This window comes from Centruroides sculpturatus, unplaced genomic scaffold (assembly GCF_000671375.1).
Source record: "Centruroides sculpturatus isolate CEXI.00-Female unplaced genomic scaffold, Cexi_2.0 scaffold142, whole genome shotgun sequence".
NCBI lineage: Eukaryota > Metazoa > Arthropoda > Arachnida > Scorpiones > Buthidae > Centruroides > Centruroides sculpturatus.
The window spans coordinates 151,460-177,711 of NW_019384352.1; the positions used below are offsets into that span (position 1 = coordinate 151,460).

General features: G+C 30.3%; 1 protein-coding gene across 1 annotated transcript; it reads left to right on the forward strand.

Annotated features, from left to right (window-relative positions):
• The first annotated feature begins 1,631 nt into the window (after positions 1–1,631).
• LOC111638555 (glutamate synthase [NADH], amyloplastic-like) lies at positions 1,632–26,163 on the forward strand. Its single transcript, XM_023384284.1, has 43 exons — positions 1,632–1,781; positions 4,963–5,113; positions 5,373–5,503; positions 5,754–5,880; positions 5,958–6,086; positions 10,368–10,463; positions 10,589–10,725; positions 10,804–11,008; positions 12,016–12,127; positions 12,199–12,353; positions 12,442–12,564; positions 12,637–12,812; positions 13,109–13,259; positions 13,349–13,483; positions 13,557–13,712; positions 15,738–15,839; positions 15,919–16,104; positions 16,171–16,342; positions 16,421–16,581; positions 18,806–18,922; positions 18,991–19,092; positions 19,173–19,271; positions 19,353–19,533; positions 19,609–19,742; positions 19,817–19,891; positions 19,968–20,177; positions 20,260–20,384; positions 20,454–20,592; positions 20,670–20,855; positions 20,959–21,074; positions 21,154–21,331; positions 21,413–21,609; positions 21,684–21,806; positions 21,895–21,985; positions 22,121–22,207; positions 22,289–22,474; positions 22,539–22,628; positions 24,510–24,669; positions 24,746–24,915; positions 24,987–25,154; positions 25,244–25,366; positions 25,442–25,589; positions 25,662–26,163. Exons 2-43 carry the CDS (start codon positions 4,979–4,981, stop codon positions 25,823–25,825), a joined length of 5,958 nt encoding a protein of 1,985 aa, XP_023240052.1. The 5' UTR covers positions 1,632–1,781; positions 4,963–4,978; the 3' UTR covers positions 25,826–26,163.
• The last annotated feature ends 89 nt before the right edge of the window (positions 26,164–26,252 follow it).

The following is a 26,252-nucleotide window of genomic DNA, read 5'->3' on the forward strand; positions in this document are numbered from 1 at the left end:
TAGCAGTAAATAGTAAATTTAAAAGTACGAAATTTCTTAAAGTTTCATAGATTGCGCCTGGAATCGATAAGCTTAACTGATTTAATATATCAAATTTTCTATAAAACTCTAAAAAATTTCGGAAATTAAATATTTTTTTATATTTATAATATTCAAGTTTTATTTATGTAATAAATTTTTTAACATTTAATTAATTTTTCAAATATTATTGAAAACTTAATTAGATATTTATTCAACAGATGGCAACAGTAGGTATTTTATATTTAAATTATATTATTTTAATTTCTTTTTTACATAAATAAATACACAATTAAATGTAAAATATAAATATACTTAAATTTTTATAGTATTTTATCGAATTTTTGTTTTTTTTAACCTATATGAGCAAGTAGAAGGCTATTACAATGTCATTATTTTTAAATTAATGTATATTTTTTTATTAAAAAAAAAGTAGATTTAAAATATTTTATAAAAATATGTTTTATTATCAATTTTAGAAAATAATTTTTTAATAGAATTTAATTACTAATAAAAATTTAGGAATATTTTTCAAAAATAACATCTGTGATGTACACGTGTTATTAATTTAAATTTATGCATAACCATGCATTTCTTTAACTTTAATTTCAAATTCTAAATTTCAAATTCTAAAACTCTCTCTTACATTTTTACAAACAGAATTTGATACGGTCTAATGAAATACTTATTAAATAATTAAATCCTAAATAAATCTCTACGTTATCATTAATACTTTAATTAATTTTAATTAAATCCCCGAAACCCGATCCGATTGCCGAAAACAGGATGTGAGAAAATCCTAAATAATCTTTAGAATATTTATTACACTTTCGCTTTAGGTACTGCAATGCCCTTTCACAAAAATGTCCCTTAAAACCACTTTCAAGGTAGAGGTCACGGCGAGAAAGACGATACACACAAACACACAAAAGAAGTCTAGCCATTCCCAAAATTAAAAATAAAAAAAAAAATTTAATTTAATTTCTGTGACGTCACGGTTTTCAAGTATTCTAAAATCTAGATGGCGGTAATTTTTAAATATTTTTGCGTAGAGTAAATATTAATTAATATATATATTGATATTAATTTTTAATTGTAAATTTAAATGTAAAAGAATATTAATTTTAATGTATAAGTATAATAACGTTTAAAAATTAAATTAATATAACCGTTAAAAAAAATATTTAAAAAAAATGACGTCACAATTTTTAAAATGGAATTTTTTTTAATATAAATGAATAAATGATAAAAAAATTATTTGTAATTGTGATAATATTTTTAAAATAAATTAATATTGTAATAATAGGACAAAATAAATTATCTATTCACAAAAATTAGACAAAAAAAATTAATTAAGTTGTAATGACGTAACGACATTCACATATTTTAAAATCTAGATGGCACTAACTGTAATTAGGTGATTTAGTGTTTTTATTTAAACAAAAAAAAACTTAAATATGGATGAATAAATATAAAAAATTCGGTTTTGTAACTGTGATAACAGTTAGATAAATTAAATAATATAAAATTTCGGATTTTAGGTATATTTGGGGTGTAGTAAGAATAGGAGTCATGCAGTTAGGAAGCGGAATGATGAATGTATCGATCCTGAACGCGGCTGGAAAATTGCGCAAACATCGATGCGCAGAACGATCTATAGGCTGTGTGTATGTTGTGTGTGTGTGCTGCAGGATCTCGTGACATTTACTAGCTTGCCTTCTATGAGTTAGGACGTTGCTCAAGTTTAAAATCTCTACAAATTAGTAAGTATCCTATTACGTTATTCGAAACGCAGAAATTATTTATAATAAAATGGCTTACAAAACTGAGGAAATTGTATATAAATTCGCGTATAAAACGCACGCCCCGTAAGCGAATAACATTAAACTTTCACAAAGAGCGAAAATTCGATTCATAACCTTGAAAGACCGGTCGTGCGGTAGGAATATGATTCGTGAGTGTGATTTTGCAAGCGCGTATTTGGAGATGTGTTGCTTATTATATAATTTACTGCACTGTACTAGAGGACAAGAAACCCGTTGGGTGCATGGTCCTTAAATTCTTTATGGCGTGTGACATATATACAAGTTGACATCACTTGAAGGAAGTGTTGTAATGTCTGGTTACTGAAATACTCGTGGAAAGAGTCACGTGGAGTGCACGTGTATCGTATTTAGTAACATGCTTGGATGCATTCCAGTTGGCAACGTTAAAAATCCGACACGAAAAGCATCTTTGATTGTTGTCGGCCATGTTTGAATCACCGATTAAGAGGAATGGAGCGTTTCTTAAAGTAAATAAAGAAATGTAAATAATTATAAAAACGTTTACGAAATGTTCTTGAAGGAGTAGAAATGTTTGCAATACTCCAGGAGTGATTTTTATGACGTGGAAGTTGCGATTCTTAAAGTTATTAATGGAAACGCGCGGTAGAATAATTTTTAAAATTTAATATTTACGCATAAAGTTTATTAAAGTATCATAAAACAAATAAGTTATTCTATTCCTAAATTTTTTTACTTAAAAATTTTGGCAAGTTTTAAAGTTTTATATACTTTTTTATTATTTAAATTTACTTTAATTGTAAGTCATATACGCAAAATAAACAGCGCGCGTGTATAATGGATAAGTAATATTTAGTTTATCGCTAAAATTGGAACTATTTTCACGTGATAAAAAAAAAATTCTGATAAAAACTTTTGCGCCAAATTTAGTAACGTAAATATTATGAAGTAAGCTTTTATCACTTATTTACATATTTATCTCAATTGAACCTTGGATCTCCGAGATATTTAGTAAAAGAAAAATGATTAAAAATATGAAAGCAATCGATTAGATTTATAAATTTAGCAATGCCCTTGATCTTATAGATTATGGAATGCTTATAAACATTCCATTTATTTCATTCACCTTTGGTTTGTGAAGTAAATGATTTCTTCATCTGGTCTTACATCGTTGCGGCATTTCAATGTCACAAAGGAAGGCGGCGTATGTTGCCAGTTTTTTTTTTTTCTAATATTGTTTATAAAATCAATCATTCAAAGAAGGATAATTAATCATTTATTTGATGTAGAAATTATTTATATAACGAAAGCAAAAGTTTTATCATATTATTATATTATATTTCATTAATAGCCTAATCATCGAATTTTCTTGTTAAAACTTTAAAAAGATACGAAATAAAAATAAATAAATGAAGACAAGAAATAATAATATTTATATAATTTTGGAATTTGTATTCAAATTTCATCGTGTCGCTTTATTTCTTATTGCAAAACGATGTCTATGAAATAAGATAGGCATCATTTCAATATATTAAATGATCAATTTTAATGTTATTTATTTATATTAACTATATATTTTAAAATTATATCAATGTATAATTATTAATATAATTATATTACTATTTTTTAAAAAATTAGATTTTTAAAAATTCAAGTATCGTCTGTTCAGAATTCAAAAATATTTTCGCTTTTTCTGATTGGATAAAAATTATTTAAATTTCATTATATTAATTTTAACGTCGTATTTCAAAAAAATTAAATAATTATAAATAAATTATTTTAAACGTTAATTTAGAATTAATATTATTTTAGAATGAATGAAAGAATTATTTCCGAGAGCGTAAATTTAAAAATAAATAATAATTAATTTTAAATATTTCTTTAAAAAAAATACATTAATATATTAAGAATTTATAATATTTAATTTAAAATCTAAACTAATCAACAGCTTTCTTTTTTCTTTTAATTTTATATTTTAAATATCAACCAATTACATTTGAGAAAATTATTTAATGCCGCTAATAATTCAAGGACATCAATAATGCGTTTTAAACTTTTGTAATAAAATGTTTTATCTTAACTTTTTTTATTTCTTTGTACATTTTTTATTGTTAAATATTCGATCTTACGAATTAATTTAAAAACTCCTCTTACATCCATTCCAAATTATTATTTTCCGATTTTTACTATCAGATGGCAACGTCCAAGTTTCGAATTTCAAATGGTTACAGTTATATTGAATTTTTAAAAAAATATGTTTATAATATTTATTTATTAATTTATCTCTATACTTTTTTTTTAATTTTATTAAACGCTCAGTTGTCATAAATGTTGTAAGAGAAGTGATGACATAAACACTAAAGTGGACTCTCTCGGCCATTGTTGACACAACTAAAGCTCATATCGGTTGTCATGGCAACGATACAAGAAAGTGGGCCAGGAAATTGCTTCTGTACGTTATCAACTATACAGCAACGTTACGTCACAATTACTCGATATTATATATTCCCAACCTTATGTTTATAACCTTAACCTATTTAGTATTATCTGCCCTTCGTTTTATTACAGTATTTCACTTCATTTGTTTTCTTAACAATTACAGAATAGCAAATTAATGTTCGTTACCTGCCTTTTAAGCCGATACTTCGCTTCTAAATAGGCCATTTTCCTCGTGTTTTAGGAAGAATTATAATGTGTTTTGTATAAAAATTTAAATATCCTCTCGCCATAATTTGCATTATTATAGCTAATTAACAAGTGCATTAGTTTGCAATTTGTACGATGACACCAGAAATTTTTACGTATTGACAAAACAATGGAAATCTTAAAAGAGAGAATAGTTGGCATTTTTCGATGACGTAGACAGTACCGCAGTTGGTGATGTCAGCTGACGTCACACCGTGCGTGGGATACAAATAGCCGCCATTCTCTACATCAGATTTCATGAGATTTGCCACTTTCGAATGTAAAAATCTCTCTTAAGGTGGATTTTAAATAAGTAAATTAAACAATAATTTATCGATTAAAAAAATTAATAATAATTTTATTAATTAATTACAAAAAAAAGAATTTTATTATTGTCGGTATTTAAACAAGACTCAAATTACGAAGTGTTGTAGTGAAGCCAAAACTCATTCGTTGCCAAATTTATTTTTACTAGAAGTTACTATAGCGCGATGGTGTGGCAGATAGTGGACAATCGAAATACCCTAGGACTTCCGCCTCCTAGAGGATTGTACGATCCTCAGTACGAGAGAGAATCCTGCGGTGTTGGATTTATAGTCAGTATCGATGGAATATCGTCACATAAAGTAAGTACAATTTATAATTTACACAAATTATCTAACGTTCGAAATATGTAAAATCTTAAGCTGTACTCTGTACGGCTTTCCAATGACTAGCTGTGCTTCTGTGCAGCCTCACCATGTGACTAAAGAAGTTTAAATGAGTATTATGATGAGTTAAATGAGAAGTAGAACTTGAAGAAAGATAGATAAGACTCTTGTATATTCAATTTTAAAGTGTTGTTATGTTTTTAATAATAAATTTATATATATTTGTATTTTATAGCTAATACGTGATGCACAGTTTATATCTACACGAATGGAGCACAGAGGTGCGTGTGCTTGCGATAATAGCACAGGTGATGGAGCCGGTGTTACTACTTCCATTCCTCATGGATTTTATTCGAAAATACTCAAGTAAGTTTGATTATTTTTCTCTTCGTGTATACCCTACTCGTTCTACTACTATTGATTGTAAACATTTACAATGTATCACAAGTAAATTATTAGAAAATGTAGTGAGTAAGTCAACTAAGTAAACGTGAGTTTTGGATTATTTCCAACTTTTTAAACATCTTTTTTTAAGAATAGTAATTGCTACTATTATTATTAAGCCTACTGTACTAGGTTCCAATGGATGTAAACACATGAAAACCTTTTTTTACAGGGAGCAACTTGGAATTGTATTACCAGAACCTGGAAAATACGCTACTGGGATATTTTTCCTTGATAGAAAAACATCATCTAAGGCAGAAAAACACTTCCAATCACTGGCAGAACAGTTAAAATTGAAGGTAAGTTATTAAAATTGCAAGAAATTTTCGTAAAGGAGAAGAAACTAAAACGCGTTTTTTTTTTTTTTTAATTCCAGATCTTGTGCTGGAGAGATGTGCCAGTCGATGACAGTATTCTAGGTGAGGTTGCTAGATCCACCGAGCCATACATGCGCCAGGTCTTCATCACTGGACCAAATATGGATTATGATAAATTTAAAAGAGAGGTCAGATTTATTTTAAAGTTAAAACACGTCTTTTTTCCTCCCCGCGCTCGATGTTTATTTTTTTTTCCTGTGATGTAATCGGATTCGGCATCACACACGTGTCACGTAACAAAACTAATTAATGATCAATTTCGCGGCTGTGACGTCACCCGCGTGTCTCTGATGGCTTCGTTCGTATACATTAAGTTTATTCTAAAACTCCCTCGAGAAATTACAAGCGAAATTAGTATTTTCTGATTTTCCTCCTCATAATTTCATTCGTTCATCATTTTTAAAGTTAGGAAACGAACTTATTTTCCGTTTTAAAAATATCCCTGTTTTGAGGTTATTCCCCCACACTTAACTCATTCCGTTTAGATTTATATATGGCTTTTATTATCCTAGATAAAATTAAAAAGCTTTATAAAATAATAAAACCTCTCTTTTTTTTGTAAGAGAAACATAAAATAAAAATAATAATACCTCATCAATCATTCCGTCCCGTTCATGTCTCGCGAAACGAGAGTGTTACCCAAGATTCCTTGCGAACGGATCGAAGCAGACGATGTAAATAAAAATTTTTTACAATAAATCCATTATTATCGTTGAAGATAATAGATTTAAAGCAAGCGTGACCTAATATCCTAGTTTCTAAGACATTTCCGAGGCGTAAATTAACGTGATTTTTTCGAGGAATTTATTGATGCCTTTGGATATCTTCTTAATATGTTACGCGATCGTCTGATTCGGTTGCCATGACGACGGGCAAATCCTTTTAATGGAAGAAGGGTTTCGGCTTCTGATGCGAGGAAACTTTTTTCTCTGATTTATTTATTTCTTCGTATAAAGGTATTTAAATAACTAAATTTACCCGATTTAATAATAAATTTTATAATAATTTAAACTTCAATTCATTATAAGTTCGATTTTACGGGAGAATTCGAACTAACGCAGAGTCTCGATTATCCGGCCCGAACGGATACGGAGAGCTTTAAATATGATGAAAATCGCTCATTTATTCATTCTAAACCAATATTTACACACAATTCTATATCAGATGCGTTATTTAAAGCCATTTTTCAAATAAACCTACGGCCGGATAATCGAGACTTGATTGTATTATTAATGACTCTGAATATACAAAATAACTCAAATTCTCTTGATTATTCGGCAAAAAGACGATTTTCCTGAATAATTGTGAGAATTTCTGAATAATTCTAGTCATCATTACGCTTCCATTTTTTTTCCTTTCTTGTTTACTCGAAGTGATGGCATTCGTCATCATTACATAACCATGATTTATAGTTACACATCTAACTGTATACAGTGTTATAAATATTATATTTTAATAATGTATTATTGATTACAGCCTTTGAATATTACGTTCTATAACGCTTTGACAGTTACGTGCGTGGCTTTGTAGAAGAATTTACGCTTCCGAATTTTAAAAAAAAAAAAAAAATGGCGGCGGTGACATTCTAGACGATGTAAAAATACATAAAAAAAATAATCCAACATAATTGTTTTTTACGTAGATAAAAGGAATTTTTTGTAATCTTGTAAGGTAAGCTCCTTCCTGATTTCGTTCATAAATCCTTTTATCTGACTTACAACCATAAATGGCCGAGTTGAAATTCCTGTAAGAAGAACCATTTATCTCTTGTCCATTATCATTTTAAGTAAATAGCAAGTGATGCACATGTTAGCTAGTAAGTTACATAACTTAATCTCTTTTAATAATGCCACTAAGCTCTAATCTTTTACCAATATCACTAAGCTTTCGATAATGTAGGCTGGAAGATTCGATGAATTACTTTGTGTCTGGTAAGCAGTTGGATATTTTGTCATCGCTATTTACGTGGTTACAAACTTAATACGAAATTAAACCCGCAATGTAAATTGATTAGTGTCTTATAATGAAGCAAATTAGACGAAATTTCACTTGTCAATATACCTGAATAACATACATAGTTAATTACACCGTATAATTATATTCTTTTAGAAATTTTGGTCGGGTTCTCTATTATAAGAGGCTCTCTATTTCGTTAGTGCATTAGTGTAGAAGAAAGGCCTCCTATGTTAATTTTTAAGGATGATCCAACTGCTAACTGTTAGGAATGTAGGCCTTAAGCTATAACTTGTGTAAATCATGTAGTTATGTTACTGTATAAAAGTACAAATTTAACAATCTATCGTAAATTTTTGACATAAATAGTAATTTTTCTCATGGCTCACTTAATGTCATTCTTGATTTTTTTTTCTTTCTTTTTAATTCAGAGCCGAGGAGTTTTTTCCTCCTTTTAATGCCAGATATAACATCGTTGGATGTGTCACCTTTTCTTAGATATTATCGCCATTTTCCCCACAGATTTTACCAAATCCATTTACAGAATTAATCTATAGATAGTATCTTACATTACGTGTACAAATATGGTAGCAAATTCCTCCGAAAAAATAAGAATTTTTCTAGTCATAAAAATATTTTATCGATGATTCTCCTTTTAGATATTTATGACACGAAGAAATTCTTTAAAATATCGTTTATTTATTGAGGGTTTTTTACATTCAAAATTGATTTTAAATTGTGAAAAAATACAATTTTTTACCTACAATTGAGTTGAGAAAATCTATTTTTCTTTTTTAATTAAAAATTAACTAGGAGGTGCGAAGTCTTTTGTGTGTTTGTGGTGTCGTAGAAAAGAGATTGTCTTTGTCTTTTTTTTCCCTCTCTCTTGTATCGATTCATGAATAAAATATGAATTAACGACGTAAATCACAAAGTCGATCCATCTCTTCATCTTAAATGAATACGGTTGTATAGCAATAATGATAAAACAGCTATTTTGGAACCATAATTGATCGCTGGGCTCGCTTTCTGTATGTCAGGAAAGGGTGACTTAATTTTCTAAATTGACTTTTGTGGTCGATTTTTTTGTTTTTAATCCTTGCGTGAATTTAATCGAAAGAAAATTTTTAGTTTTTCGGAAATTTCTGATAAGAATACCGCGTTGACGTCACAGTGGGTAGGGTGATGAATTAAGTCTTTCAATTATTGACAGTCAGGATAGTAGTTTCTTGATTGCTAGAATGTAACAAAGAAACTTATTTGCCGAACTGGAGTAAACCAATTATGTAAAAGTAAACCAATCAAACAGGATGTAATAAAATAAAAATCTTTAAATTCGACGATCGATTTTATGTACTCTTATTAATTATTAATGAATCAGACGAAAGATGTTTTGGAAAATGTATTTTAAAAAAAAGAAGGTACAGATTAAGATAATAGATTTTTAATGTTTGCTTTAATGAAATTTACCGAATCTTCCTCGATTTTTTTGCTAAAGAATGAAAATTTTGTAAATGTTTTAATAAATAAAGGGTAAATTTATTTATTAAAACATTCTCCCCCTTTTTTTTAATTTTAAAATTCATTTTTGAACGAGAATAATTTCGTACAAATCGATGGAATTACATCGATTGATAACGTTAAAAAATCCATTTTTTTAACTCCCCATTCTTGTTTACTTTAAAGTAATTTCAATTTTTCTTTATTGGAAATTTTCTGGGGCACACAAATTTATTATTACTACCTTTTTATTTTTTATTTTTTGCAGTTATTTTATTTCAAAATCGCTATTTCACTTTCATAATTATCTGATTATTTCTTATTTGTTGTTTAGTAGAGGAAATATATAAAAATATTTTCTGTACTCCGATAAGATAATAAAAATTCTTATGTGCCAATGCTGATTATAATAATGGCTTCTTTGTATTAAATTAATAATTAAACAACAGATGCTATCTCTATTTTTTGAGGTATGCTGTTATGAATTTTAATATATTGTTTATAACGTAGAAATCTACTTATAATTGAATGTATATTCTATGTTAGAATGGATTTTAATTTTTATTTCTTTGGAAGTATTTTTATTGTGTTAAGAATTATTCTTGTGAATGATTATAGTATAAACCTTCCCGACAATAGTAAAATTTTACGCAAGTACCCATAAAACTGTTTTCTTCTTTAAGTACTTATTGAATGTATAATGATTTTTTTTAATTTTTATCAATGTATTTACAAGTAACGAATGGCCCAACGATAATTTGATATACTGATAACTTTATTCGCTTATTTACATGAAAACAATAACAAAACATTAACATAGATTAATTAATTCTTGGAAAAAAAAAGTAATATATTCTGCTAGGTCATCATCGGCTACAGAAGAAGAGAATTGGAATAACGTAGAACAGAATATTAACAAATCAGAATATTTTAATCACTATAATTGTATTTTTCAGGTATTTGTTCTAAGAAAATATGCCACTCATCGCATCCCTTCCGAAGATATTAGATTCTACATTTGTAGTCTTTCAGTACAGGTTGTGGTTTATAAGGTAAGATTTTTAATTTAAAAAAATTACTTGAAAATTTCTGTTAGTATAGTTAATTTGTGGTATAATAAATGTACGCAATGTCTACGAGATCGAAGTTATTATTCTAATAAAATTAATGATTACAGGGTCAGCTGACATCTACACAATTATGGAAATATTTTAAAGATCTACTAAATCCGAAATTCGAAGCTTATTTAGCATTGGTACACGCACGTTTTTCAACTAACACATTTCCTAGTTGGGAAAGAGCTCATCCCATGAGGTAAGATTTGCGTTAATGTAATTTTATTATTATGCAAATATTAGCATTTTACATTTTCTTTTTAAATCTCTTTTGAAGAATGTTAGCTCACAATGGAGAAATTAATACATTAAGAGGAAATGTCAATCTTATGAGAGCGAGAGAAGGGGTAATGCATAGCAAGCTTTACAGAGAAGATTTAAAGAAGTTGTATCCTGTTGTAGAACCAAACCAGTCCGATTCAGGATGTGTCGATAACGTTTTAGAATTTTTAGTAATGGCGGGACAACGTTCTCTTCCAGAGGTAATTACTGTGCTTTTTTTTTCTTTTATTTTTTATCAATTGGAACAATGTCAAAAATTCAACATCAGAATTGGCAGCCTAAAACTTTCGTGTATCCTGTTCTTTTTATTAATATACTTCTCCTCCTCCTCCTCCTGTTGTCCTGAATTCGTTGACATCGATTTCTTATTTCTGAGTAAGATATTAATGAACGGTTGCAACAGTTTTAGAATTTTGAATACTCTTATTATTATTTTTTTCTTCTTACATTTTTATGTAATAAAATGATTCGTTGTAAGTATGAGCACTTAAAAAGTCAGGGAAATTTACAAAAAGAAACAAATGCAAGTTTATTAAGTCGTGTGAAGACAAAACTGTCGGGTCACGCGTCACTTGCAAATCAAGAAGAATGTTATTGTTCCTCTTTTCCTTACTGAACTTTAGCATTGTTGATTGTGTCAGGAAGTCAAGTTTCCGGTTTAATGAACGAAGCTTCCGTCTGAAGCGATGTCTGAATTACTTATTTTGGCTTTTTTTAAAATAAGAATGTATGTATTAAAATATGCTGTTAACGCTCAAATTTATTCAAATCAATTTAGATTTAATTACCATTTTAATTAACTTGCCTATTATCAATCAAGATTTTATTTTGAATAAAAAAAAAAATAAGTGTGATGTGTATACACGAATTTTCAAGGTTTCTGTTGTTATCAGAAGCATTCTAACAGTGGAATTATGCTTCTGTTTTCATTGGATCGATGTATTTTCCCGTCTGGTAAAAACATTGTGGTGACCTTTACAACGAAAAATTCCCCTGTAGCTTTGACCTTGTAATGTGACCGTTGCAGTAATTAATTGTTTAGCAGTTCGTTAATTGATTTTGATGATATTTAATGATTGTTGTGGTCACTCCGTTACCAAACACATTAATTTATATAAGATTTCGTAATTAATTAAAATAATTATATTTAAATTAAGTTATTATATTTTCATATTATTATTATTATTATATTTCCCCTCTCGTAAAGGCTGTGATGACGATGGTTCCAGAAGCTTGGCAGAATGACGAATTAATGAATCAAGAAAAGAAACAATTCTATCAATGGAGCGGATGCGCTATGGAGCCATGGGATGGTCCAGGTATGGTTTTAAGTAACAATAAATGGGAATAATTATTCTTCTTTACATACCGAATTCCTAATTATCTCCAGCACTACTCACATTTACGGATGGTAGATACATCGGAGCTGTTCTTGATAGAAATGGATTGAGACCATCACGTTACTATTTAACTAGTGATAATTACATGATAATGGCTAGCGAAGTTGGTGTACTCGATGTCAAACCCGAGAACGTTATCCAAAAAGTGAGCAGGTCTTTTATTAATTATCTTACGTCAAGAGTGGAAAGTTAACGTGTGAGATTAAAACATAAACGAATTATTTATTAATTAGCATCGTTTAAAACCCGGGAGATTACTTTTAGTAGATACAGTAGATAAAGTAATCATTCGTGATGAGGAATTAAAACTGCATATAGCACGTCAGAGGCCTTTAGAAAATTGGTTAAAGGAGCTGGTAAGTTGTTTCTCTCTATTCTTAATTCTAAACGTCTATAGTTAATTTATTAGTGTGCATATTTATGTCCAGATGACACTCGACGATTTACGTGAAGCTAATAGACCGAAGAAGATGAATGACTTTAATAACGTAACAAATGATCATATTAATGGAGTGAAATCTGTTTTAGATGACAAAAGATTGCCATTGTTTGGATATACGATTGAAACAATCAATTTGCTTTTATTACCAATGGTTAATACCAAGTAAGTAAAATATTTCGATGTATACCATCTGTGCGAGACAGTTCTTTAGCCGTCTGTCTTCGTGTAGTTGATGCTCATTAGAGATCAATGGAATGACGTCAAACCAAAAAGTGCAACTTCTGCATCTTTATCTTTAAAAAAATGAAGGAAAAGATATGACAGAAAGCCAATTTTTCTTCGATATTTTTAGATGCTTGTCGATAAATCTTTCGCGCATTAAAATCTTTAAATGTCTCGTAATTTATAGTGTTAATATTTCTACATTTTATGGAACATGTTTTATTTTTCATCATTAGAAAAGAAGCTCTTGGCTCAATGGGAAATGACGCTCCTTTAGCGTGTCTATCAAAATGTCGACCATTGCTTTATGATTACTTCAAACAATTATTTGCTCAAGTAACTAATCCACCCATTGATCCGTTCAGAGAAAGAATTGTGATGTCCTTGGTAATATCTGTTTTTTTTTCTTTTTATAATGCATAACATATAGAAAGGAGATGGGTATAACTTAAATTTTTCGTAATTACGTTATGTAGGAATGTCCAATAGGTCCAGAAGCTAATATTTTAGAACCAAGTGCTGAACAATGCCGTCGTCTGTGGTTAAAACAGCCTATTCTTTCCTTGGAAGACATGGAAGTGATTAAAAACGTTTCTTATAAAGGATGGAAAGTAAGTTCATATGAAATTAAGTGTTTCAAATAAAAATATTCTTGTTTATATATACTTTGTTTCTGGCTTTCAGACTAAAGTCATAGATATGGTGTATCCTATAAATAAAGGCAAAGAAGGTCTTTTACCTGCCATAAATCGAATCTGCAACGAAGCGTGCAAAGCTGCTGAAAATGGATACACTTTACTTGTTCTTTCTGATAAAAAAGCTGGAAACGAAATGGTACCGGTCAGGTAAAAACTTATCATTTTGATTCTTTTAGAAAAATGCGTAAAATGAATTTTTTAAAAATGCGCTATTTCTTGAATTACAGTATAATTAATTAATAAATATTCAAATGATTCGATAAAATTTTAAATAGTCTGGAATTTTATCGTTTAAACATGATGATAAACTGCGTAATTACGAGAAGAATTTATGAAATATAAAGCATTACAATATTTCAATCGTTCTAAGAATTGAATTTTTTTATTATTATTCCTTCGTTAGTTAAAAGAAGAAAGCCTCCCCATACTTCATTTTTTGTGGTTTGATGGAAGAAAAAAAAATACATTTTTTTTTTATTTTACCATAATATTGCAAACACGAAGAAATATTGGATTTAAAACCATGATTTTCCTACGAGAAGATCTATTAATTAAATTATAAAAATTCATTTTTCTATTACCAAATATCAACAAGATAGGAAAATCGATTTACAATTCTTCAACACTACATTTTTCTTTACACAGTTTCCTATTTTATCGCATTTTAACTGTTTTATATGAAACAAAATGATAATTACATGTTTCCATTTCCTTCCCTCCTCCTCCTCCTCCTCTAACTGTTTTATATGAAACAAAATGATAATTACATGTTTCCATTTCCTTCCTGCATTTATGATTTTAACAATTTATAAATATTACTGTCATTTTTTGGTTTTCTCTTCAAATTATGTTCAGAATGACTCACATATTTTTCTATTTTAACCTATTCCTTATGAAACAAAATGATAATTACATGTTTCCATTTCCTTCCTGCATTTATGACTAAAGCAATTTATAAATATTACAATAAATTAAAAAGTTGAACTACAGGGAGTCCCATTTAAAATCAGCCCAACTGAGATAATGAAACATTAGTCATGTAAATTTCATGTGGGATATTTAAAAGGAAAGATATGAGACTAATCCTAGAACTATAATTAAACTAAATTAACCATTCACTGAAGCATTGAGGCTATCAATACCAGTATTTTATGTACGATCAGTAAACTCATGTTTACACAAAATAGTCACAAAAAGATATCTAAGCATCTTCCAAGTTTGTGTGTTTAAATATAAATGTTAAAATAAAGTTTCTAATGAGTGTCCTTTGTCTAAATTTGTATTATTTCCAGTAAGGCTGATTTTATATATGACACCTTGTATATCTAATACATAAATTAAAAAAAAAAAAAAATTATCAATTAATGAATATGAAGTTAATACCATAATAAAACAAAATAACTTACTGGAATATAAATACTTAAAATAACCAAACACCTTAGTATTTCCAGCAATGAAGTATTTAATAAAATAAAAATGTTTTCGACTATTTTTAATAGTCTTCTTCAGTTAAACCACTTTAAAACAAAAAGGAACGTAAAATAGAACACAAGTAATACAACGTTACTTGCGTTAAAAATTTGAAAATAATTACAAAATAAAAATAAAATAAAATGTAAAAACAAAATTAAATTAAAATAGTTTTATTTTATTTTTACTTTGTTGTAATTATTTTCAAATTTTTAAAACGTTGTATTACTTGCGTTCTATTTTACGTTTTTTTTTGTTTTAAAGTGGTTTAACTGAAGAAGACTATAAAAAATAGTTGAAAATATTTTTATTTTATTAAATATTTCGTTGATGGAAATACTAAGGTATTTGGTTATTTGAAGTTAAAACCTCTCATTCATTAATTAATGATTAATTATCATATCTAAATTAGATGACCAACTACAATNTTTTAATGAGATCAAAACAATAATAGATAGATTTGCATGAAATAGCTTAGATAAAATTACATAAAACATAATGGAGTTACACAAACAGTTGCTTAATTTCGAATAGTGTAACGGATGTTGACGTTTAATCTAACAGTTCGTTTACCTTATTCTGTATGTTATTTACACTTTTAAAAAAATCACGTATTTTACTTCATTCTAACCTTTATACATAGTGCTAATACGATAATATTTATTATTACGTTTTAAAATGGAAATTTAAATAACAGATAATGGCAAAAATGGGAATATCTACTCTCCAAAGTTATAAAGGAGCGCAAATATTCGAAGCCATTGGATTAAGTAAAGAAGTGATCGATAAGTGCTTCAAGGTAAACTTTAACTCGACTCTCCAAGTTGAAACGGTTTTATAGATTTTTATTCATGAAGTATTTTCATCGATTTACACAGAATACTCCATCCAGAATTGGTGGAGCCACCTTCCAGATTTTGGCGGAGGAAACTCTACAGAGACATCGTGCCGCTTATAATGACAAAGAATACGATAGTATGATATTAAGAAATCCTGGATTTTATCACTGGAGAAGTGGCGGTGAAGTTCACATTAACCATCCCGATGCCATTGCTTCACTTCAGGTAAAACTTCGTCCGATTTAAATAAATTTCACTTTTTTTTCTTTCTGACGTGATGTTATCGATCAGGATGCATCAAAGAATAACAGCCACGAAGCATACGAAAAGTTTGTGGAAAGAACTATGGATTGCGTTCGTCAGTCCACTCTCAGAGGACAATTTGATCTCGTATATGCAGAAAAACCAATCAAAATTTCGGAAGTGGAAGAAGCTAGATTCATTGTTAGGCGGTTTGCAACCGGTAAATAGTGTTCTAAGTAAAATTTTGAGCATGGTAAATAAACTTAATTGTAATACTTAATTATATTTTCTTTTTTAGGTGCTATGAGTTTTGGTAGTATATCTATTGAAGCTCACACAACTTTAGCTATAGCTATGAACAGGGTTGGAGCGAAATCCAATACTGGCGAAGGAGGAGAAGATTCTGATCGATGGTTGATCAAGCAGGAAAATCAAAATCGTAGATCAGCAATAAAACAGGTAATCGTCAGTTCAGATTTACTCTTGGAAGTTGAAAACAATTGCAAATTTTCATAAACTTTTTTTCTAATATTCTGATATATTGATATATATTAGAAAGATAGGATCGATTCTGTTAAAAATAGTTAAATTTTTAAACTTTTTAAGCTATTTTCCTGTTCTGAACAATGGCTATTGTTGTCTATTTTTTTAAGTTATATTTTTGGAAAGTCGTTCTCTAGAACGGCTATTCAAAATGTATCTTAAGGTTTCTAACGGTTCAGAAACTTTTAAAGAATGAGACTTCGATCTATATCAAAATTTAAATTAAAGTAACTTTTTATACATCTAAAATGATGATACGCTCCCTTTCGTTTTCGGCCCTGTACGACCTTTGTCCCTGCCTTGTTACGGCACTGTAAATCGCCATTTATAATTGGACCCGAAAAGTTAAATTAGATCTAAGCATTGATTCATTTACTACCACAGCTGAAATGCAATCTCTCCACTTTTTATTTACCTACCAAAATAACCAATATAATTGATATAATTTTAAACCATCCCCTAGTACAGTATAAACGTCATCTGTTGTCTTCGTTAGTTATTTTGATAGAGCAAAAGTAATGGCCATAATGGCGCATGAATGTACTCCATTATGTAGTACATCCATGCATATTGGAATCGTTAGACAAAACCGCTTCATTTATTGTTTTAAAATTCGAATTTTTCTCGTATTACATTTGACAGATTGCTTTGTCCGTGTATGAATAATACAAAATTCTACCGTTTTATTCTACTGTTTTTTTTAAACCTTTTCTATATTATTACTTGAGATTTTTGCTATTGCACTTGAACCCCTCGCTGTGCCCTTGTTTTGCTGTATATAACACACGTAAGTGTAAAATTCAACTTACACTGACGTCTACTTATGTTCATTTCTTTTACAAAATAATATAATTTGAGTATAAAAACGTTATTTTTGAAAAATTACGTTCCCAGCAATATTATGATATTAAATTAATAGAAAACACTGCGTAATTGTTTGTGTGAATTCTACTTATTTCATTACTTCGTGTTATAAATAGCACACGTCTAGTAATTTTATTGTCTTATTATTTTCGATTGTACAAATGTAACTTTCCGTTTAGAATTGATAGTGTTTTATTTTTATTAATTATTAAATTAATTGGAGGCATCAATATGTGGATATAATAAAATATTGATGTACAGTTTCTCTCTTTTTTTTAGCATTACAATAATTACAATAAAAAAAATATCCAGCAATGAGTTGAGTAACTTACCCAGCAAAACAGGTTAAAATTGCGTGTGGTGTCATCTATCATGAGATTTTATTAAACTTTTTTTATATTATTAATTATTATAAAATGGTAAAAAGCTTAATTTTGAGGGTAGAGACCAGTTTTACAAAAAATTGTGAATGCTAATAACGAGTAAAATATTACCGAACACACTCGAGATACAACACTTGACTCTCCTTTAGAGCTCCACCACCTCTTCGACATTTAACCACCAAAATCTAATAGCGTCAATGCGTCTAATATACAAACCTCCCCGCCAAAGTTCAGAAATTTTCGACAAAAGGTACATGAGTTAAACTTCAAAGTGGATGAACAAAATCGTACCTTTCACATACACACTAATATCCATACATATAGAAAAAAAATCTTTAATCTTTCTTACATTTCTCGTTGTTTCAAGGTGGCTCGAACCCAAAATTGCAAAAATCTGGGGGTCATCTTTTGACCGATAGCCATACTTTCCCCCTGTTTTATATATAACAGCTAGTAATTATTATGTATTTAATATGTACAACATAAATGAAATCAATACGTATGATTTATTTAGAAAATATCATTAAGAAATAGCTCAAATTTCATTTTAATGCAAATTTAAAGAACTTTTTACGAATGTAATTAACTAAAGCGGGATTTTTTTTTTTTTTTTAAATTGGATTTCTTTTAATTGGAGTTTAAATTGGAAATGGAAACAAATTACTTTCTCTAGTTTGTCTGTTAACAGCGTGAGAAATCTCATTAAATGTTTTACTTAAATCGACTTTGATTGATTGATACGCTAATTATAGGATCTTGTTATTTCGTGTGTTGTTTTTGTGTTATAAAACGTGTAAATTTAAACACACTCGTATCAATTTTAAGAATGTAAAAAGTTTGAAATATTTTTAAAATTCAATTTTATGAATTTTTCATAATCCATTGTTACTTAGGTGGCTTCAGGGAGATTCGGTGTTACTAGCGCTTATTTAGCAAATGCTGACGAATTACAAATTAAAATGGCTCAAGGTGCAAAACCGGGAGAGGGAGGAGAATTACCAGGACATAAAGTAAGCTTTAAAATGTACGAAATATCTTTTTTAAAATAAGCCTAATTTACATGAATAAAATCTTTCAGGTATCGTCGGATATTGCAAAGACACGTCATTCTATTCCGGGCGTTGGCCTCATCAGTCCACCACCTCATCACGATATATATTCTATAGAAGATTTGGCGGAGGTAGAACTCTTGGATTGATTAATTTAATTATACATTTAACTTTTAATTAGAAATTAAGATATATTTTAAATTCTTATTAGTTGATCTATGATCTGAAATGCGCTAATCCTCAAGCCAGGATATCTGTTAAATTGGTATCAGAGATGGGAGTTGGTGTAGTCGCCTCTGGAGTTGCCAAGGTAAAAAAAAAAATTGTCATTTAGAATAAATTCGTACATATGGATTTACAATTATATTAATTTAAATGTATTATTTTAAAGGGCAAAGCAGAACATATTACAATTTCCGGGCATGATGGAGGAACCGGTGCTAGCAGTTGGACTGGAATTAAAGGTGCTGGATTGCCTTGGGAATTGGGTATTGCTGAAACTCATCAGACCTTAGTGCAAAATGATTTGAGATCTAGAGTGGTTCTTCAAGCCGACGGGCAAATTAGGACAGGTATCAGAAAGTTTTTTTTTACTTAGGTTAGAAGAATTAAACAATATGTTGGAATTTAATTATTTTGTATTCCAGGATTCGACGTAGTTGTGGCTGCCATATTAGGAGCAGACGAATTTGGTTTTTCGACATCGCCGCTGATTGTTTTAGGTTGTACCATGATGCGTAAATGTCATCTAAATACGTGCCCCGTTGGCATTGCAACCCAAGTGAGTAATAAGGATCATTCTAACATGAGAATTTTATATTTTTTCTGTCTAAAATATTTATTTTTATTTAACAGGATCCAGAATTAAGAAAGAAATTTGCAGGCAAACCGGAACACGTCGTAAACTATTTATTTTTATTAGCAGAAGAGGTTAGTTTTCAAGTGTACCCTGTTTTTTTAAGTACTTTAGTATGGTATAGAAATAAAAGACTATAATTGATTTCAGGTGAGAAGTATAATGGCTAAATTAGGTCTAAGACGTTTTCAAGATTTGATAGGTAGAACGGATCTCCTTAAAGTATATAACAATAAAACCAACCCTAAAGCATCACTTCTAGATTTTTCTGCCATTTTGCTACCTGCCAATTCACTCCGACCAGATGCTTGTACAGTTGGTGGAAGTATTCGACAAGATTTTCAACTAGAGAAGCGCCTTGTAAGATTTTAAGATATATTTTACATTTTAAATTAATAAAATCTTGTTCGTTTCTCAATTTTATTAATTAAAATTTCGACAGGAAAATTTAGTAATAAAACAATCAATGGACGTTCTTGAGAAAAAAAGAAGTAACGTCACCATACATATGGATATTACGAACGAAGACAGGTGTTTCGGTTCCACGCTAAGCTATTATATTGTTATGTAAGTGTTAAATTAAATATTAATTTATATTTCTCCTTTATTGTTATTATTAATAATGTGTTGCCGTAGGAAACATGGTGAACAAGGTTTACCAAAGGATAGTATCCGAATTAAACTAGAAGGATCAGCTGGTCAAAGTTTTTGTGCCTTTTTAGCTCACGGGGTCAATGTAGAATTGGAAGGAGATGCAAACGATTATGTCGGAAAAGTAAATGATTTTTTATTTATTTATTTAATAAAGTTTAATCCACATTTGTTAATAAAATCCTTCTTCTATTTAATTAGGGCCTTTCGGGTGGAGAAGTTGTTATTTATCCTCCATCTGATCATCCTAAGAAATTTAAATCTGAGCAAAATGTAATTGTTGGTAATGTTTGTTTGTATGGTGCTACTTCTGGCAGAGCATATTTTAGAGGTATCGCTGCTGAGAGATTTTGCGTCAGAAATTCGGGTGCCATAGCAGTTGTTGAGGTCAGTACAGCTAAATACATTTAGCTAAAACGGGCCAATAGATCCGAATTCTTAAAATTAAGTTTTGAAATGTTTTTTTTCTCTCTCTCTCTCTCGTTTTTAGGGTGTTGGGGATCATTGCTGTGAATATATGACGGGAGGATGTGTTGTTGTTTTAGGGAAAACCGGAAGGAATTTTGCTGCTGGAATGTCTGGTGGGATAGCTTACGTTTACGATATGTAAGTAAAGAATGTAGGAAATAATGAAATAAAAATTTAATTATTTTCGCAGACAATATAATATCGTTTGTATGCTTAGAGAAAAGAATTTTGATAATCTCTGCAATAAAATGATGGTGGATCTCCTCCCATTGGAACATAAAGATGATCTTCAATTAGTGGAAAGTCTGTTAAACGAATTTTTAGAGAAAACTGGTTCAGATAAAGCCTCAGATATATTAAGAGATTGGCCAAAATTAGCGCAATATTTTGTTAAAGTAAGTGATTTAAATTGCAATTTTTAAAAGTTCATATTCTAAATATAACAATAATAATATAATGTTATAATTTGTTTTTAGGTATTTCCTAAGGAATATCAAAGAGCATTGAGGCAGATGAAGAATGAAAATACGTCAAACGAAATTCCAAAAACATCTTTACACAACGGGCCAATAGATCCGAATGAAGTTGCTAAAAAGAGTGTAGCAGATATCGAAGACACGGTGACGGATGTAGTTAAACAGAAAAAACAGATAGAAAAACTAGATAAAATGAGGTTTGTTTTTTTTAAATAAAGTACTTTAAAATATATTTTTAAAATTAGGACACAATTGAAGTATTTATTTTTAGAGGTTTTATGAAGTATAAAAGAGAAAAGGGAGTTTATCGACCTGTTGCGCAAAGAGTAAAAGATTGGAAAGAAGTTTATAATCACGCAGAGGTTAGAAAAACAATAAAAATTCAAGCTGCCAGGTATGACGTTAAAAAAAAATAAAAAAATAAAACTAAATAAAATTCTATTGTTAAAACGTAATAATATTAAAATTTTATTTCCCATCAGATGCATGGAGTGTGGTGTTCCATTTTGCCAATCCAGTAACGGTTGTCCTTTGGGTAATCTCATACCCAAATGGAACGATTTGGTATTTAATGTAAGTCTGACACAAATATAAACGGTCATATTTAGATAAACAATAAAAAATATATATATTTGCTTTAACCGCGCTGAAAAGCACACTATGCCTTATTGTTATAAATGGTTCTGTTGCTAATGGTATCTTTGGTAGGAAGATTGGCGAAATGCACTCAATCAACTCCTTCAAACAAACAATTTTCCGGAATTCACAGGAAGAGTGTGTCCTGCACCGTGTGAGGTAAGTTTATAAACTAAAATTAGAAAATTAAAGTATAATTGATCGACTCATACAAATTTTACTTACTTTTTTTTCTGTTAGGGAGCTTGCGTGCTGGGTATAAACGAACCTTCAGTTAATATCAAAAATATTGAATGCGCTATTATAGATAACGCTTTTGAGAAAGGATGGATTAAACCGAACCCTCCGAAATTCAGAACAGGAAAGAAAGTAGCAGTAGTGGGTAGTGGACCATCTGGACTTGCTGCAGCTGCACAACTAAATAAGGTAAGGAATGTTTCAGTGTTATTTATGAAAGGATGCAATTTTCAACTGAAATAATTAACTTTAGGCCGGACACACGGTGGTGGTTTTTGAGAGGAACGATCGTATTGGTGGTTTATTACAATATGGCATACCAACCATGAAATTAGGGAAGGACGTAAGTACAGAAATCTCAAATTTTAATATATATTTTTTAAAATAATATATACAAAAAAAAATCTTTGGCAACTTTCGAGAAACAAAACGCATTAATATTTGTAATCATAAATATATTATATTGGAATTGTATTTTTATCAAGAAAAAAAAACTAATTGAATAATTTAAAGAGAGAATATTTGAATCCGGAATAATTATTACTAATCATATTCAGAAGAAAGTTTTTAAAAATTCCTATAATTTCGATTCATAGAACGCAATTGATTAGTGTATTTCCATAGATGGATTCAGAATCCCATCCAATAATTTACCACAATTTACGTGGATATTTGGTTATCAAAACTGTTTCCTCAAATAGCTGTCATTTATCGATAAATTTACGATTTAATTGTTTATTTAATCCTATATTTCCTAGCATTGCAGAATATTATATAATAGAATGAAATGTAAACATAAATACAAAACATATCCAGCAATGAGTTACATAACTTTCCGGCGAAAAATATCTGTTTAAGAAACACTAACTTGTAAGAAGCGCCACACACAATTTTAACTTTATGCTAACGTATCTCTTAAGAGACTGTGTGTAAGAACGCCGATTGGGGGGAGATTTTTTCCCCTACTGTCGGGATGGTCTAAGGTCTACGCGTATGTGGGTGGCGGTTTTTAAAGGCAGCAAAGACAAGTGTTTCACAGAGGGAAACCGTTTATTCTGGACGAAATTGCTTAAATAAAGTCTCTCGTCGGCAAGGTCCTGTGTTGTTGGAAATTTTCGACGTCGGTGCTGGTCCTGCGTCGTCGGGATTTTCGACGGCGATCTGGTCCAGCGTCGTAGGGGCCCTGGACAGCGTCGAGCAAAAATGATCGAAGACTCGAAAGTCGATGCACAAGTATAAAAGGATGCGCGAAAAAACGGAGATACACGAATACAACAGAAGTTTAGTAGAAGTCCTGTTGTCCTTGGAATTGGTGCTTATATAAGTTTTTCGGGATCGGCTTTTTGCTAATTGGATAGACCTTACATCACCGTTTTCTAATTGGTCTTCCACCTGTCTCCAGGTGTAAATGGATCTTCGTAAGGTTCGCGAGAAACGTCGGCTGGAAATGGTTTATCCGACACCATCATTCTCGACTCTGATCTCGTTTAATTGTTGACTATGACACCTATGCTTTTTGATATTTTTTTTCTAGTTTCGTTTTGCTTTCTAAACTGCGTCTTAACTTTAATATTTTAAATTTTCTTCTTTTATATCTAAAATTTTGTTTTTCCCGTTATTTTTTTATGAGCGCTGACGTCAAAGTCCGGTATCGCAGATTCGAGACTTATATAATTTGCTTTCTTGACGATTTAACTTAACAAACTTTTTTTTTCTTATATCTTTCCCTTTTGCGGGGACTATTTCCGGGCCTCACATGTATATTAAAAATAACTTTTATATTATTAATTATTAAAGAGAGGAAAAAAGTTTTAATTTTTAGAATAGAGACGAGTTTTAAAAAAAATTGAACTGTGAATGCTAATAGTAAACGAGTAAAATTTGCACGCTCAGGTATGTGACCTTCTCACCCCTTGATCTTTAACCACCAAAATTTAATAGAATCAATTCTCCTTGTATACAAGTTACAGTTCCAAATTTCTCTTTATAATGTACTCCATCCTGAGATATTAAAGGAAACAGATGCCAACACACATATCCACACATATCAAAAGAATTTTTCCCGTTTTAGTGGAGGGGAATCAAATTTGACTCATATAACACGGGAAAGTATTGTTAATTAAGTTACATAACAACCGAGAAAGTAAAAGTATTGTAATTAATTAGATAGATTATATCAATAGGTTTCACATGTCAAGTTAATTTATCTTTTGTGATGTTTCAGGTTGTGAAGAGGCGTGTAGATTTAATGGCAGCCGAAGGTATCACATTCCGTACTAATTCCGATGTTGGAAAAGACATTTCTGCTAAAGAACTCCTTCGAGATTACGATGCCATCTTAATGGCTATAGGTTCCACTTGGCCTCGAGATCTTCCAATACCTGGTAAGTACATAATTATATTAAACGTTCTTTCAAGATTTACGTCACAAATGGTTTATAACATTATATTACGTGACAGGCCGTCATCTGTCCGGTATATACTTCGCTATGACTTTCCTAGAAACTTGGCAAAAGAAGCAAATGGGCAAAGATATAGATCACTTGAGACTTTCTGCTTATAATAAAGACGTTTTGGTTATCGGTGGTGGCGATACAGGAGTTGACTGTATGGCTACAGCTTTGCGCCAGGTAAATTTTTACTGTATTTAATAAATATCTACGACATAAAAATATATATATATATATATGTATATATTTAGGGTGCAAGAAATATTGTAACATTCGAAATCTTACCGGAACCACCAGAAAATCGAGCCAACAACAATCCTTGGCCTCAGTGGCCCAAAGTATTCAGGGTGGATTACGGTCACGAAGAAGTGAAATTGAAATTCGGAAACGATCCTAGGCACTACTGTATTTTGAGTAAGGTAAGAAGTATATTCTATGTTAGTCAGTTTTAAAATACAGTAACTTTATACACAACCATCGTAACGTACGAAACGTTTTTGCCTTTTAGGAGTTCGTGGATGATGGTAAAGGAGGTGTAGCTGGTGTGAAAACAGTTAAAGTTAAATGGGAAAAAGATGCAAGTGGGCGTTGGATCATGAACGAGATACCCGATTCCCAAAAAATATTTAAGGTGCCGATAAGTGATTTAAAAAAACACACACAAAGCTATAAATAAGTATCTAATATACTAAATATTTTTGGTTAGGCCGACTTAATTCTTCTCGCTATGGGTTTCCTCGGTCCCGAAAAGTACTTAATGGAAGACATGAAACTGGAACAAGATCCACGTTCCAATATAAAGACCTCGCACGGAAAGTATAGCTCATCTGTATCACGTGTATACGCAGCAGGAGGTAAGTATTCCGATAATACTTAAGTTTCATGACATCGAACACGGTAACGGACATATATGTGGTGTTTTACAGATTGTCACCGTGGCCAGTCGCTAGTGGTCCACGCCATTAACGAAGGGAGATCAGCAGCTCGCGAAATAGACCAAGATCTAATGGGCGAATCCTCTTTAGCAGGACCTGGTGGTTTAATTCCGTATACATTATCCCAAACTTGCCAGGTAGCAGTTGGAAGTTAATTCTACATCTTAGTGCAAATCGTCAGCAAATATGCCCCTTAGACTAGAAGCACACTTTTAATGAATAGGATCCTATTGTATATCTTTTATTCTTTCTCTCTAAAGTAAGTGTCCTGTTCCGACACGAATTTTGCGACCACTACAGGTCGCATAGAGAGTCTTCCAATTTGGTGCCCAGGTTGCGTATCTAAAGAAAATGAAACACAAAAAAAAAAAAAACACACAAAAAGAAGTTATGTTCATCTCTTCGACAATATTGTCGTGTTGTTGAACTTTTAATTTGATAGAGTTCAAAATATTTTTATGTAGGACATCACGGTTGCCTTTTAAACAAAAAATAAAAAATAAAAGTACGGATGGAGCCTTAATTGAGACGAAGAGTTCAAAGTTTAGCGTCAGTTTCTTAGTATTATCAGAACACTAGAGG

Coding starts and splice junctions, on each gene's coding strand:
- LOC111638555 (XM_023384284.1), top strand. CDS start 4,979: ATGGTGTGGCAGATAGTGGACAATCGAAATACCCTAGGACTTCCGCCT. Junction 6,087..10,367: donor ATGATAAATTTAAAAGAGAG/GTCAGATTTATT, acceptor TGTATTTTTCAG/GTATTTGTTCTAAGAAAATA. Junction 12,354..12,441: donor CCGAGAACGTTATCCAAAAA/GTGAGCAGGTCT, acceptor TTTATTAATTAG/CATCGTTTAAAACCCGGGAG.